The 16,017-nt window shown below is 43.9% G+C and overlaps 1 protein-coding gene across 5 annotated transcripts in view; it reads right to left on the bottom strand.

Moving 5' to 3' along the window:
- The window catches only part of DCLK1 (doublecortin like kinase 1), a 325,658-nt gene that overhangs the window by 76,045 nt on the left and 233,596 nt on the right, over positions 1–16,017 (bottom strand). For all 5 annotated transcript variants that reach the window (XM_059996033.1, XM_059996035.1, XM_059996031.1 and 2 more), the window contains exon 6: positions 1,219–1,313. In XM_059996033.1, the coding sequence (XP_059852016.1) occupies positions 1,219–1,313 (95 nt within the window). The remainder of the gene's footprint in view (positions 1–1,218; positions 1,314–16,017) is intronic.

Below are 16,017 nucleotides of genomic sequence, written 5' to 3' on the forward strand. Positions count from 1 at the left end.
TGCAAAGAGGAGCTTCCCTCTTGGAGGCAGTTTAAATGTATGGAACATAAAGTCTCTTTTTTTTTTTTTTTTCGGTACGCGGGCCTCTCACTGTTGTGGCCTCTCCCGTTGCGAGCACAGGCTCTGGACGCACAGGCTCAGCGGCCATGGCTCACGGGTCCAGCCGCTCCGCGGCATGTGGGATCTTCCCGGACCGGGGCACGAACCCGTGTCCCCTGCAGCGGCAGGAGGACTCTCAACCACTGCGCCACCAGGGAAGCCCTAAATTCTCATTTTAAAGCACATAGTACAAGAAATGAAATTCGTGAATCCAATCTTTGAGTTGAAAAGCTGCCAAAGAGCCCTAGCTTCTTAAAATGTCCTGAAACCTCCCTCCGCACCTTGCCTTTGAAATCAGGCCACTGCAAGGCCTCCTGTTGCCTCCACTGCGCCATGCCCCTCCTCCCCGTCCCACTCCTGTGATTCTTGCCTTGGTCTTACTGGGAAAGACAAACCGCAGAGGTTGTGAGGCGTCCTGAACAGTCGTTCTTCCATCCTGAAAGAAAAGCTAATCCCACCCCCTTCCTTAGCATAGAGAAACGAACACTGTTTCCGGTAACTTTTTTGACTTTGGTCTCCAAGCTCAATCAACTTCTCCATTATTACACAAGAAGCTCAAAGATAAATGCAGGTCATGATGAAAGAGAAGGTGCTCGGTGTGGGTTTCATTCACAAAAACACAGGTCCCATGCGACCATCTCTGCAGCAGAAACCCTCAGGGGCTCTGGACCACCATCCTTTGCCCTAAAGCAACTCCCACCAGGGCCCGCCCACCTCCAATCCAGGCACTTTTCCTTTTCTTTCTTAAGGAAGGCTGGTGACCAGTGATGATGTCTCTAATGAAACTCATTTCAGCTAAGGAAGCTTACAATCCAGTGCCATTAACGTCTTTGTGCCCTCGAGACAGAAAGAGTGAGGTATTTCAAAGTGGAGCAGCAACTGTCTATGCTCCCTGGAATTAAGATCAGGACAAGTTTACAGGGAAATTTAAAGCCCCGAGTCGTAGCTAAGAGAAACCGCAGCCGTAATAAGTGACCCAAGGTCGGTCACCTCCTGTCCTCGCCTGGTTCTTCCTTAGAGACAAGCAGCGCTATCGTAAGAGGCCTATTTGCCGGCACCTGTGCCATCTGCACCGAGACACGGACAGGTCTTAAACAAGGAGCGTGCTCATTTCCTTACCCTCTGCTTCCGCAGGCTTCCAGGGCTGGTGGGTGATGGGCTTGGAGACTTGCCCGAGCGCGGAGTAGAGAGCTGACTCCCAGGGGTTCCATTAACTAGAAACACAGAGGATCACAGAGTGAAAAAGTGGCTTACTAAAGAATTCTCACGACAAATCATCTTCTCAGAGCAACAAACAATTAAAGAGGGACATTTGCTAAAATTCCAGATACTTTTTATCTATAGTGCTGAAAAACAGCTTCTGGGAGAAACCTTCTTCAGAAACTCACTGCTTTGCTAATCCAGTGTTGAATATAGCAGCAGGTTACATTAAAAAGAATAATAATGTACTTTGCACAACTTTCCTGATGAATTTATGAATGGTGCTCTTAGCTGTGCCCACGGAGATTTTAGGCATGCGGTTCTGAGACATTTTCAATGGACTTCATGCTTCCTTCTTTAGTTTAGCTTCCCAGTACAACCCAGTGAGAGCAAATATTAGCACAGCTCACAAGTGATAGTCCCAGTGTCTTGTGAAAACAGATCACTGTCTTTTTAGAGTTAAGAACTCACTTCTAGAAGTTCCCACACCCACTTGCGCCCGATGCAACCCCAAGCCTAACTCAGAAGGACCTGCCTCCCACAAGACAAAGTAACTGGCACAGACACTCAGGAACTCCTCACCGTTAATCTGTACTGCTGTCGAAAATAAAAGCTGCTTTTCAATAGGTTTACATCACGAGAATCAACCTGACTCTCAAGACTTTTAAACATTATCCCTAAAAGGAATCAAAGCCACAGAACTCACGTAAGCCATTCTTTTCTCTGAGTAACAACACCTCTAAGAACTGATAAAACACTTAAAGACATGACTCTGTAAAGATGTATCAGATCGCCACTATTTTGCCTGTAAAAATGTCAGCATTTTTACATGTTTTACATCCACAGCAACGAAGTAGGATTAGCAATGAGACACACATGTCCTCCAGGGCGCAAAATAAACATCTTTCCGTGAGGGAGAGGGATCATGCATTTAACTTACCTTCTATGAGTTCTAACATGGACACAGTCTCAGTGCCTAACCTGACAAGAGCAAGAGGCGAAATCCCTTCTGAGCACTAAGCCCAGCACCGCAGGGGAGGAGGGAAGCGGTTGGATTAGTTAACGATGGCTAAGGCTGCTCCCAGAGCAGGCTGAATGAGAAGCAGGATTCCTTAGCAGATGCCTTTTCTGCGTAAGGCTGACGTCTTCCGAGCAGCAGTGGGAGGTGCGGGTTCTGTCTTAGGCTACATCAAAGGTGTCAATTCAGCCTCATGCCAACGCAGAACCACTGCAGCCCTCATCCCACCCCTAACTCCCGGAAGCCGAGTCCTTTCAGGGCTTTACACTGAATCATAATGAAGTGCCTCTGGGGGCAACAAACCCAGTGACTCATCTAAAAATCAAAATGACAAGAACTCTTCTAAAGCGTGGAGACTACCAGGTAACAGGGGTAGTAAGTCGACCCTCACAAAATTCAGTGGTGAGGTACATGTTTGGTGATTTTTCACACACAGCGTTTGCACCAAACCTTAGGGGCCATGGAACTGGGAAGCACCTTGTTTTGTCATCTTCTCCAAAGACCTTTACCAAACGTCACAGAACTCATGCTGCACTAATTTGTGTGTTGCCTTTGACGTGTATTTGGTGACTCCCTCTAAAACACACACATGCACACACCTATGTTTTGTTTCTTTGTTTTTTGGGGGGCAGATTGAAGTAGGAAGCACTGAGAATGCTTTAATTTGCTTGCATTCTATGGCCCTGTCTTTCCTGAATGACCTGATGCCTGGGCCTCCTGGCACTGCACTGCCTCGCCAGTGCCTCTAATAGGAAGGGCTCTGAAGCAGGCAAGGACTAAAGAACTGTGGGCAGAGGCAGAATCCACAACTAATAAGGCATGGGATCCCCTAGGAGTTGACTGGAAAACAGGCTTTGTGAACATAATATTTTCTTCGCCCACTTTCTACATCACTTTACGTCTTGACATCACTCCTACAGGCTACGCAGATTGGGAAGAAAGGAGCAAATGGGAAAGCAAACACAGTACTCACAGTTTTACTTTTGGGACTCTAATCTTACCAAGCCAATGGCGCATAAAGAAAAGGGGAAAGTGCACTCCCAGGAAAACAGCCGTAGCAATACTCAGCTTAAAAACAACAAAACAAAGCGACAACAAAAAGCTTGCGTTTACTAAGTATTCATTGCACATGCATCTCAGTTTATTGAAGACTTATTTTCTATGGACTAGTTAACGCACTTAAACCTTTTATACTGATATACTGGGTTGGCCAAAAAGTTCATTTGAGTCTTCCGTAACATCTTACAGGAAAACCCGAATGAACTTTTTGGCCAACCCAATATACACACATATATGCATATATATACACACACACATATTATCTCATTTAACTCTCAGGATAACTCTGTGAGGCAAGCAGTAGTAGTTTATAGATGAGGAGGCATAAAGATGATAAGCAACTTGACCAGCGAATACAGGGTGGAGGCCGAAATCTCTGCACTCCTTACCACCACTTTCCCTACTGCACCGGCCTTCTAACCTGCAGGGAAATCACACAACTCAACTAGTGATCACAACAGAGTATTCTGAGAGGGGAAGTACTGCATGTTGCTGTTGGAATCCTAACCACCTATGGAGTCAAGACTGGCCTACACCCTACAGAGAGGGTAAGAGGCAGTGAAGCCAGATCTTAAGGATTAGGAGGAGTTTGCCAGGGGAAGGAGGGTAGGGCACAGTGAGGGCAAGCGTTCCAAGGCAAGAGGACCACCTGCTTCATGGCTGGCACGGAGGAGGGAGCAAGTATGGTGCTCTGAAGGGACCTAAACAAGTTAGCATAGCAGCCAAGTGGCGTTGGAGGGAAGGACCTTACAAATGAGGATGGAGGAGGTGGCAGGGGTCACATAACGCAGGGTTTTGAAATTCAAGTTAAGGAGTTTGGGTTTTATCCAAAGCACAATGAGAAGCCATTGGATGATTTTAAGCTGGAACCCAGGGGATCAGATCTGCATTTTAAAAAGCTCTGAAGAGCTCCTACCCTGTCAAGAATGCTTGAGAGGGGAACAATAATGGCAGCAGGGACACCCCTTAGCCGAATGTCCAGGTAGGAGAGACAGGGGCACATTTAAAAGGTCCTGTGGTCAGAGAGATGGTGTGGCTCCACCTAGGGTAGTGCAGTGGAGGTGGAGGGAAATGGAAACATTCCAGAGAGACTGAAGAGGTAAAAGCTACCAGATGTGGTTAACTGACTGACTGAAGAGGATTAAGGCTAGAGGTGCATTGTATGAAGAAAGAAAGAAAGAAAGAAAGGAAGGAAGGAAGGAAGGAAGAAAGGAAGAAAGGAAGAAAGGAAGGAAGGAAGGAAGGAAGGAAGGAAGGAAGGGAGGGAGGGAGGGACAGAGAGAGAGAAAGAAAGAGAGAAAGAAAGAAAGGAAGGAAGGAAGGAAGAAAGAAAGAGAGAGAGAAAGAGAGGGAGGGATGGAGAGAGAGAAAGAGAAAGAAAGAAAGAAAGAAAGAAAGAAAGAAAGAAAGAAAGAAAGAAAGAAAGAAAGAAAGAAAGAAAGAAAGAAAGAAAGAGAAAGAAAGAAAGAAAGAAAGAGAAAGAAAGAAAGGAAAGAAAGGAAAGAAAGAGAGAAAGATAGAGAGAGAAAGAGAGAGAGAAAGAGAGAAAGAAAGAGAGAAAGAGAGAGAGAAAGAGAAAGAAAGAAAGGAAGGAAGGAAGGAAAGAAAGAAGGAAGGAAGGGAGAGAAAGAGGGAGGGATGGAGAGAGAGAAAGAGAGAAAGAGAAAGAAAGAAAGAGAGAAAGAGAAAGAAAGAAAAAGAGAGAGAAAGAAAGAAAGAGAGAGAAAGAGAGAGAGAAAGAAAGAGAGAAAGAGAGAAAGAAAGAGAGAGAGAAAGAGAGAAAGAGAGAGAAAGAGAGAGAGAAAGAAAGAAAGAGAGAAAGAGAGAAAGAAAGAGAGAGAGAAAGAGAGAAAGAGACAGAGAAAGAAAGGGGGGGGAGGGAGGGAGGGAGGGAGAAAACTTGCGTTGTAGGTTGATGTCATTTTTCCTGTTGGAGATGAGGAAACAGGTTCAGAGAGGTAACTTGCCCAAAGACGAACAGCTCAAAGGCAGCAGAGCCAGAACTGAGTCTCGCTCGCATCTTACTCAAAGAACTGCGCACTTTTCCCATGAGTGGCCTGTCCTGGCACCTCAGGAAATGTCAAGGACTCTTGCCCCTGTCTGGAGAGCTGAGGATGTGGAGGTTTCTCTCTCACTGGGGCACTCCAACCCACCTCCTTTATTGACAGCCACTAGGCTCACAGCTCCTACTTGTGTTGCCATCTCTCTGGAGAAATGAAGCTCGAGTTCCAAAAAGTCATCTACAATCAAACACTTTTCGAACATGATCTGCTTGTAAGTTGGGAACGACTGCATTCTTAAGGTCAGAGCTCTGTTCAGACTCTTCCTCTTGGCCACCTAAAAAGCATCCTCTGGCAACTTCTTAAAATGGTTCTTGACCTCCAGAAAACACCATACACCTTATGGTTGGATCACTGCTGGAATAATTAATTTCTTTTCATAAGTAAGTCTGACACATGTACTGAGTTCAGTTGTGTTTTAATCCTGTAATACCAGAAGTCCCTGAGCGCCAGTAAAAAAGGGCTTTGTCACTTATTTAATAGAACTCATTAAAATTCAACTAATAAATGGTGTTATTTTACAGAGGCCTGTATTAAATAATTCTTTATTTTGAATGGGAAAAATTCAACTTCATATGGTTGTTTTTAAACAGCCAAGCAGGTCTAACAATTAGTTATCTTAATCAAAGTCACTAACATCTGAATTACCGAAGTACTCATCAGATCCACTGCCTCATACCCAGTTCTGGTTTCCTTTGCTCAGATCTGTCTGGGCACATTTTAAACTCTGTATCTTTTTCTCTGCTTGTTACCTCCTGAATGAGAAGTGCTAAACTTTAGGCTGGCTTATTCTCATATCCCGTGATGATCAATTATATAACCAGCCACCAAAGAGCTGTGGAAGAAATCTGTGGGGCTGACTTCCACCCTCTTTAGTCCATGTCCCTCTCAGGGGCACCTCAGCCTATCAGGGACACTACAGCTTGCATCTGTCAAAGCACGCCACTCCCCATGAAAGATCCGACCTCACCTCATCCTTCATCATTTCAGATGCATGATCCTACTCTACTCATTGGAGCCATGAATTCAGGATTCTGTAATCAACCAGTCAGCACACACGGCGTGAACTTACCACGTGCCTGACTCTGTGTAGTGTTCCCTGTCTCCCGAAACTTACAATTGAATATGAAAGTTACTAAAAAAACTCTAGAATTGGGAAATACTTGGCTTCCTTGTTAGAATTCATTGCTTCTTTTAAATGACTCTAAGCTCATGTGTATGTTATGTTAGCAAACCCTTGGTGAATTTAAAGGGTTTCTTCCCTTTACAGTTTTGTTGGTAACAGTCTCAGACGGCAAGTGAAAACTAAATGTTTAAATGCCTCAAACTGGTCCCAAAGTTAGAACAATCTCTACGCAAGGCTATCTCATTGCAAGGTGACTAACCTTTTGGACTTGAAAACCCATCTTGCTGTTTCCCGATCTGCTCTTTGCACTTAAGATGGCTCATTTATTTATGCCACTGCACTTGCAGGCAGGGGAGGAGGGATCGAGTTTGCATGTCTATGGGTCTATGTATCCGACTGTGTGTTCAGGGGGCGGTGATTCAGGCATGCTGCCCAGGAGATCTGGCTGCTTGCCCCAGACTTTCCCTCTCTCCCTGATCGTGGAGGAGGCTGTAGATACTCTAAAATATGTTTTCCCAGCCCTTGTCCATTGCCTGCCACATTACTGAGAAGAAAACAAAAAGAAAAAAAGCAGATGGAGTCAACTGAGGCAAAGAGAAAATAGACAAGCGTCTAATGGGTGGGGGAATGCTTGAGAATAAATGCTTTTTTCCTAATTTTATCTTCGTAGGTGCTCACCTCATAGGTGAGACGGAGCCCTAATTTTCTCCATTTGTCTGCATTCTCTTAAACTGAGACAATGGGTCCAATTCAAAGGGACTATCTTATCTAGTGAGAACAATGGCAAGTGGGGAGGTCAACAGAAAACAGTGGGGATGGAGAAAGGAACATGGCTCTATGAATTAATTATTTAATAAATATTTACAAAAAGGCCCTTGAACCTCAGCAAGTCTAAGCAACTTGAAAAGATCCTATTGTTCCTCAATTCACTCATCTGGTCAACATTTACTTAGTAGGGACCATGAACTTGAAGGCACTGTAGGATGTGAAAAGAACACATGCCCTCCGAAACCTTAAGACTTGGGAGGGTAATACAGCATGTCACCTGTAGCCCAGTAGCCAAATCAACTGTCACAGGTCTGGGGAGGTGGGAAAGACCCTCACAGAGGTCGGCGGGGCCAACCTGGTGGTGTGCGCTTTTGACCAGAAGTGACAAAGGAAGGCTTCTAGAAAGTGATAGGAATAAAGGTAGGAGGTGGAAAAGTCCAAGGAGTATCTGGTGGAAATTTAAGTTGGTGTATAGGCTGGAGCACAAGTCCAGAGAAGACATGGGAGATACAGCTGCAAAGGAAGACTGTGGCCAAATCAAGACAGGTCTTCATCTGAGAATAGAGTCCAGACTTTATTTAGCAGACGGTAAGTAACGGCAACAAGTCTGACATCAGTGAGCAGGGCAGATGTCAGGGGCAGAGGACAAAGACAGGGAGGAGGCCAGCTAGCAAGTGGCTTCTGCAGCTGTGAGAAAGCAGAGTCCTAGGACAGCAGAGGAAGAGCCACGAAGACTGGTGACCAACGAAACGTGGAAGAGGAGGGGGAAAAGGAGTCAAAGACGATTTCAGGGTAAAAGGAAAGAGATCTCTAATTCAACAATAAAACAGAATCATCTAGAGTCCTCTGATTTAAAATTATGAAAATGTGTCAACCGGGATCCCAGAATATGCTGCGGTTATTATGAGGGCATCAGGCACTTAAGGAAGCAAGGATCAGGGTAGATGAGGGTCCTGGGACTGATGGGCTCTGGGTACTCTGCCCACACCCTACAAGGTACTGATTGCAGGGCAGCCTCTCCTTGGAGTTTAGCCTGGGAGTCAGCCCCGGGTCAGTCCCATAATGACCCCCTGGGAAAACATGCCCCCAGAAATGGACCCTGCACAGGTCACCAGTGGTGTCCTCGCTGCCAAATCCTATGACCTAGCTCCAGTTCTCATGACCTCCCTTCAGTTTTCATGCTACTTGCCCTCTTAACATTTCTGCCTCTTCCTCCATCTCAATACTTTCTGCCCCTTTGACTTCTGTTACTGCATTCTCATTGTCCCCTTGTCTCTGCTGATGTGGTTTTTTTTTTTTTGCAAGATAGACAAATGAGTTTTTTTTTTTTTACATCTTTATTGGAGTATAATTGCTTTACGATGTTGTCTTATTTTCTGATGTATAACAAAGTAAATCAGCTAGATGTATACATATATCCCCGTATCCCCTCCCTCTTGCGTCTCCCTCCCTCCCACCCTCCCTATCCCACCTCTCTAGGTGGTCACAAAGCACCGAGCTGATCTCCCTGTGCTATGCGGCTGCTTCCCACTAGCTATCTATTTTACATCTGGTAGTGTATATATGTCCATGCCACTCTCTCACGTCGTCCCAGCTTACCCTTCCCCTTCCCCATGTCCTCAAGTGCATTCTCTACATCTTTATTCCTGTCCTGCCCCTAGGTTCTTCAGAACCTTTATTTTTTTTAGATTCCATATATATATGTTAGCATACGGTATTTGTTTTTCTCTTTCTGACTGACTTCACTCTATATGAAAGACTCTATGTCCATCCACCTCACTACAAATAACTCAATTTTGTTTCTTTTTATGGCTGAGTAATATTCCATTGTATATATGTGCCACATCTTCTTTATCCATTCATCTGTCGATGGACACTTAGGTTGCTTCCATGTCCTGGCTATTGTAAATTGTGCTGCAATGAACACTGTGGTACACGACTCTTTTTGAATTATGGTTTTCTCAGGAAATATGCCCCGTAGTGGGATTGCTGGGTCATATAGTAGTTCTATTTTTAGTTTTTCAAGGACACTCCATACTGTTCTCCATAGTGGCTGTATCAATTTACATTCCCACCAACAGTGCAAGAGGGTTCCCGTTTCTCCACACCCTCTCCAGCATTTATTGTTTGTAGATTTTTTGATGATGGCCATTCTGACCAGTGTGAGGTGATACCTCACTGCAGCTTTGATTTGCATTCCTCTAATGATTAGTGATGTTGAGCATTCTTTCATGCGTTTGTTGGTAATCTGTATACCTTCTTTGAAGAAATGTCTATTTAGGTCTTCTGCCCATTTCTGGATTGGGTTGTTTGTTTTTTTAATATTGAGCTGCCTGAGCTGCTTGTATATTTTGGAGATTAACCTTAGTCAGTTGCTTCGTTGGCAAATATTTTCTCCCATTCTGAGACTTGTCTTTTCATTGTGTTTATGGTTTCCTTTGCTGTGCAAAAGCTCTTAAGTTTCATTATGTCCCATTTGTTTATTTTTGTTTTTATTTCCATTTCTCTAGGAGGTGGGTCAAAAAGGATCTTGCTGTAATTTATGTCATAGAGTGTTCAGTCTCTGTTTTCCTCTAAGAGTTTTATAGTGTCTGGCCTTACATTTAGGTCTTTAAGCCATTGTGAGTTTATTTTTGTATACAGTGTTAGGGAGTGTTCTAATTTCATTCTTTTACATGTAGCTGTCCAGTTTTCCCAGCACCATTTATTGAAGAAGCTGTCTTTTCTCCATTGTATATTCTTGCCTTCATTATCAAAGATAAGGTGACCATATGTGCATGGGTTTACCTCTGGGCTTTCTATCCTGTTCCATTGATCTATATTTCTGTTTTTGTGCCAGTACCATACTGTTATCATTACTGTAGCTTTGTAGTATAGTCTGAAGTCAGGGAGCCTGATTCCTCCAGCTCCGTTTTTCTTTCTCAAGATTGCTTTGGCTATTCTGGGTCTTTTGTGTTTCCCTACAAATTGTGAAAATTTTTGTTCTATTTCTGCAAAAACATGCCATTGGTAGTTTGATAGGGATTGACTGAATCTGTAGACTGCTTTGGGTAGTAGAGTCATTTTCACAATGTTGATTCTTCCAATCCAAGGATATGGTATATCTCTCCATCTATTTGTGTTGTCTTTAATTTCTTTCATCAGTGTCTTCTGGTTTTATGCATACAGATCTTTTGTCCCCTTAGGTAGGTTTATTCCTAGGTATTTTATTCTTTTTGTTACAATGGTAAATGGAAGTGTTTCCTTAATTTCTCTTTCAGATTTTTCATCATTAGTGTATAGGAATGCAAAAGATTTCTGTGCATTAATTTTGTATCCTGCTACTTTAGCAAATTCATTGATTGGCTCCAGTAGTTTTCTGGTAGCATCTTTTGATTCTTTTTTCTTTATTCTTCTCTGCAGTAGTTATTTCCACTATTTTATCTTCCAGGTCACTTATCCATTATCTGTCTCAGTTATTCTGTAATTGATTCCTTCTAGAGAATTTTTAATTTCATTTATTGTGTTATTCATCATTGTTTGTTTGCTCTTTGGTTCTTTTAGGTCCTTGTTCTTCCATTTTCTCCATTCTATTTCCACGATTTTGGATTATCTTTACTACCATTACTCTGAATTCTTTGTCAGGTAGACTGCCTATTTCCTCTTCATTTGTTTGGTCTGGTGGGTTTTTACCTTGCTTCTTCATCTGCTGCATATTTCTCTGTCTTCTCATTTTGTTTATGTTACTGTGTTTGGGGTCTCCTTTTCACGGGATGCAGGTGCGTAGTTCCCATTGTTTTTGGTGTGTGCCCCCAGTGGGTGAGGTTGGTTCAGTGGCTTGTGTAGGCTTCCCAGTGGAGGGGACTGGTGCCTGTGTTCCGGTGGGTGGGGCTGGATCTTGTCTTTCTATTGGGCAGGGCTGTGTCTGGTGGTGTATTTTGGGGTATCTGTAAGCTTAGTATGATTTTAGGCAGCCTCTCTGCTAATGGGTGGGGTTGTGTTCCTGTCTTGCTAGTTGTTTGGCATGGGGCGTCCAGCACTGGAGCTTGCTGGTCGTTGGTTGGAGCTGGGTCTTAGCATTGAGATGGAGATCTCTGGGAGAGCTCTCACCAATTGATATTATGTGGGGCTGGGAGGTCTCTGGTGGTCCAATGTCCTGAACTCAGCTCTCCCACCTCAGAGGGTAAGGCCTGACACCAGACCAGAGCATCAAGACCCTGTCAGCCACACAGCTCAGAAGAAAAGGGAGAAAAAAAATAAAGAAAATAATAATAAATTTTTAAAATTAGTAAAATAAAAAAATAAAATATTAATAATAATAAAAAAGAAGATAGCAACCAAACCAATAAACAAAGCCACCAAGGATAACAAGTGCTAAAAACTATACTAAGATAAATGTAAAAATCAGAAAAAAATCAGTCACAGACAGCAAACCCCAAGTCTACAGTTGCTCCCAAAGTCCACTGTGTCAATTTTAGGATGATTCGTTGTCTATTCAGGTATTCCAGAGATGCAGGGTACATCAAGCTGATTGTAGAGATTTAATCCACTTCTCCTGAGGCTGCTGGGAGAGATTTTCCTTTCTCTTCTTTGTTCGCACAGCTCCTGGGGTTCAGCTTTGGATCTGGCCCTGCCTCTGCGTGCAGGTCGCCTGAGGGCATCTGTTCTTTGCTCAGACAGAACGGGGTTAAAGCAGTGGCTGATTCGGGGGCTCTGGCTCACTCACGCCGGGGGAGGGAGGGGTACAGAAGTTATAATTGTAATGCTGGATGAGTCTGTGGCAGCAGAGGCCAGTGTGTGTTCAGCCTGAGGCATGCCGTGTGTTCTCCCAGGGAACTTGTCCTTGGATCACGGGACCCTGGCGGTGGCGTGTTGCACAGGTTCCCCGGGGGATGTGGAGAGTGACCTGTGCTTGCACACAGGATTCTTGGTGGCTGGAGCAGCAGTGTTAGCATTTCATGCCTATCTCTGGGTTCCAAGCTGATAGCTTCGATTCACACCCATCTCTAGAGCTCATTTAGGTGGTGCTCTGCCTTCTGCAGGCAGACAGGGGAAGAATCCCCTCTCCTCGCGCACCCCGAAACAATGGTCTCTTGCCTCTTAGGCAGTTCCAGACTTTTTCCTGGACTCCCTCCTGGCTGGCCGCGGCGCACTAGCCCCCTTCAGGCTGTGTTCACGCCACCAATCCCAGTCCTCTCCCTGGGATCTGACCTCCGACGCTGGAGCCTCGGCTCCCAGCCCCCGCCCGCCCCAGCGGGTGAGCAGACAAGCCTCTTGGCCTGGTGAGTGCCAGTCAGCACCGATCCTCTGTGCGGGAATCTCTCCGCTTTGCCCTCCGCAGCCCTGTTGCTGCGCTCTCCTCCGTGGCTCCGAAGCTTCCCCCTTGCCCACCCGACGTCTCCACCAGTGAAGGGGCTTCCTAGTGTGTGGAAACTTTTCCTCCTTCACAGTTCCCTCCCAGAGGTGCAGGTCCCGTCCCTATTCTTTTGTCTCTGTTTTTTCTTTTTTCGCCCTACCCAGGTACGTGGGGATTTTCTTGCCTTTTGGGAAGTCTGAGGTCTTCTGCCAGCGTTCAGTAGGTGTTCTGTAGGAGTTGTTCCACATGCAGATGTATTTTTGATGTACTTGTCGGGGGGAAGGTGATCTCCGCGTCTTACTCCTCCGCCATCTTGAAGGTCCTCCTGATGTGCTCGTATAACTGCAGATGTTCCCCGTGGTTCCATTTTCATCCTTATCCTTACAAATCTCTCCTTGGGTTGAGGGGAGAGGTATTTTACATTTCTATTATTTAAATCACTACTATATGCCAGGGTCTCTCAAATACGCATTGTCAGCTCACACCTGACTTACACACTGTCCCTCACTACTTGCCCACTGGTGCTTCCGAAGCATCTCAGATGGGACAGGTCTAAAACGGGACCCCTTCCCTACCTCTCCTCCTCGATTGGCAAACCTGCTCCACATCTCTGATGCCTCTCTCTTCCTCTGGCCTCATATCCAGTGAAATTCCTGGTTTCATTTCCCTTTTGAAGTCTCCCCCATTTTCAGCGTTGTTGTTTCAATTCTGTCCTAACAATTCTTTCCAGGATGACTTCATGGAGCCTTCCTGGCTCTTGGCTCTTCACGTGTAGCCATCCCCCCTACCACATCCAAAATTCAGATAAAAATCAAATCATGGCCTTACTAAAAATCCCTTTTCACCCCCTAATACCTACAACAAAATTATGCCTTCATGGCCCTGTGCAATCTCAGTGCAACCAACTAGGCTACCACCATCTTCTCCCTTTCCTGTAATGCTACCATTCATTTTTATTGAACTAGCCGCTGCTCCTTAAACATGCCATATACTTCCATGCCTTTGTGCCTTAACTCTCATTGTTTTCTCAGGTGGTGATGTCCTCCTGGCCCTTCTCCTGGCAAGATCCTTCATGTCCCAATTTATAAGTCTTTTTTCTCTGACCCTATTAATGAGATTTAGCCCCTTCTTTCTCTGGGCTGTCACAGCCCTTACTACACTATCATAGTGTTATATATGTTTGTTTCCCAACTTGAAGACAAGAACAGCGGTTTAATCATCTTTGTATCCTTACAAACTAACACAAGCCTGGCACACAGTAGATGCTCAGGAAATACTTATTTAACTAACATGGAGCATGAGCAGTGAGGACTTTACAACAGGAGTTGACATACAATGCTGCCCCCACAAAGACGGTGGGTCAAGATAACCGTTCAAAGTTTGAAGGACTATCTTTGGAAATACTCACCTGCTGAGAGTGAGAGCTAGGGGCAGTTGATGGGGACAGGGAAAGAGAATGGAAGGAGGATTCAGCATATATGCAGCAAAAAATTCTAAAAACACAGGGAATGAATCTTCAGCCCTCTTGATTTTCTTGGTGCATTTTGTTTTCAACAATTCACTTGGAATGCCAAAGCAGAAAAGATCCTCTATAGAAAATACATGGCTGAAATCTCTACACTAAAGGAAAAAGACTGAGCTAAAAAATTAATAGCTAGCAATCTGCCTTTGAAGGTGTTTGATATAAATTTTAACAACTGACAAATTGGACCAGTAAGCTGATTAAAATTATCTTTGCTTCCCCAGCTTTGATTCTTATCTGCATATGTTGCATAAAATATTTTTATATAACTGTAAAAAAGTAAATTTTGACTAGCATAAATAAAAAGACTTCAGGATTTCAAGAGTCACATACAAGTAAGTTTTAAGCCTGGGAAATATGGAATGATGCTTCTGTCATGGTAGAAGGTCATTAACTAAGGCATCCAGATTTCCCTCTTTCAAATGTTCACTCTTGCAACTCTCACATCACTAGTCCATGGTGGGTTCTCAATGCATACTGAATGAATGAATGGTTGTTGCTATGAGTGTTTCTACCTTAGACCATAAGCTTCTGGAGGGCAAGAACGTGCATCAGCTCATGCTTGGATTGATGAATGTAAGGCACGACGGGGCACTCAGTTATGTTTGTCACAGCTTGTATAGATAGAGATTCTAAACAGAAGGAGTCACTCTACAAAAAAGAAAAAAAACCGGCCGTCCATCTAAATGGGAACAAAACTAAAACAAACACACAAACCCATGTTTTTCTAAGGAATCCAAGAAGAGGTCAGAATTTTGAAACCTCTAAGTTTTTAAGGAGGACTACAGTAATGAAAATTCAAGATAGGTAAATGTGGTTTTCTTATACTTTTAATATTAAGAAAACAATATAAAGTAAAATGAAACCTTATCCATTCTTACTGAAATTGAATGAGTGCACAGAATACTCTTATTTGGGGAGATACTTTGTTATAACTTCCCTATGCAGACAAAGGAATTTGTTGAAAAGAAATTCACTTTTAAATTACACATTTTATGAGATGTCTGTGTTCCAAAGACAGACACATGAATAAAGATTCAACCCATATTAAACTCTCTTTATGATGCTCTTATGTATTCTTGTTCCTTTAAGAAGCTAAAACCCGTTTTCCCCATTTCTTAGTGATACCTCATTCAATGGCTCTGCACACAATTGTCTGGGGGCCCCTTATTCTTCTATTGTTATTAAGACTTCTGGTTTCTTTTCTTCTAGCTCCAATTTGCCTTCTTTGGACCCTTACTGTTACAGAGACTAATAATAATTCAACAGCTACATGAATTACGTTATCTATAAATTATTTAGGGGGCTTGAACCGTGTGCTTCTTGAGTGGAGGGGCTGTTTCTTTCATCTCTGCATTATTAGCGCCTAGCAAGTTCCTGACACTAGCAGGCCTGAACTGGATATTTCTGAATGTCTAAATGAATACCTTACATTAATAAAACACCTCTAACTTCTTCTAGTCCCAAGAAGAGAAATGAGTAAGGAGCAAAGACAAGATTTACCAAGCATTCTCATTCTTATTCTAAGACTGACTTACAAAGGAAAGTTTCTGCCTACCACTGACATACATCCTGAAGTCAGGGTGAATCACTTCACCCCCCAGAATGCTGGTGTCTGGGACTAACGCTCAGGCTTCTGTTGCAAAGGGTTACGGTGTTGTAAATTTCAATCTTAAACTAGGTGCTGCATCAGTTATTTCCTTAAGATCAAAATTTTAATAAGCAGATGTGAAGAAGCAGGTATCAAGAGTGGCCAGCCTGCTGTATCCAGAGCACTGGAAGACCCACGTGCCAGCTCTGAGTTGCCACTATTAATTCTGTGACTCTGGG

The sequence above is a fragment of the Delphinus delphis genome, chromosome 18, assembly GCF_949987515.2.
Source record: "Delphinus delphis chromosome 18, mDelDel1.2, whole genome shotgun sequence".
In the NCBI taxonomy this organism is placed as follows: Eukaryota; Metazoa; Chordata; class Mammalia; order Artiodactyla; family Delphinidae; genus Delphinus; species Delphinus delphis.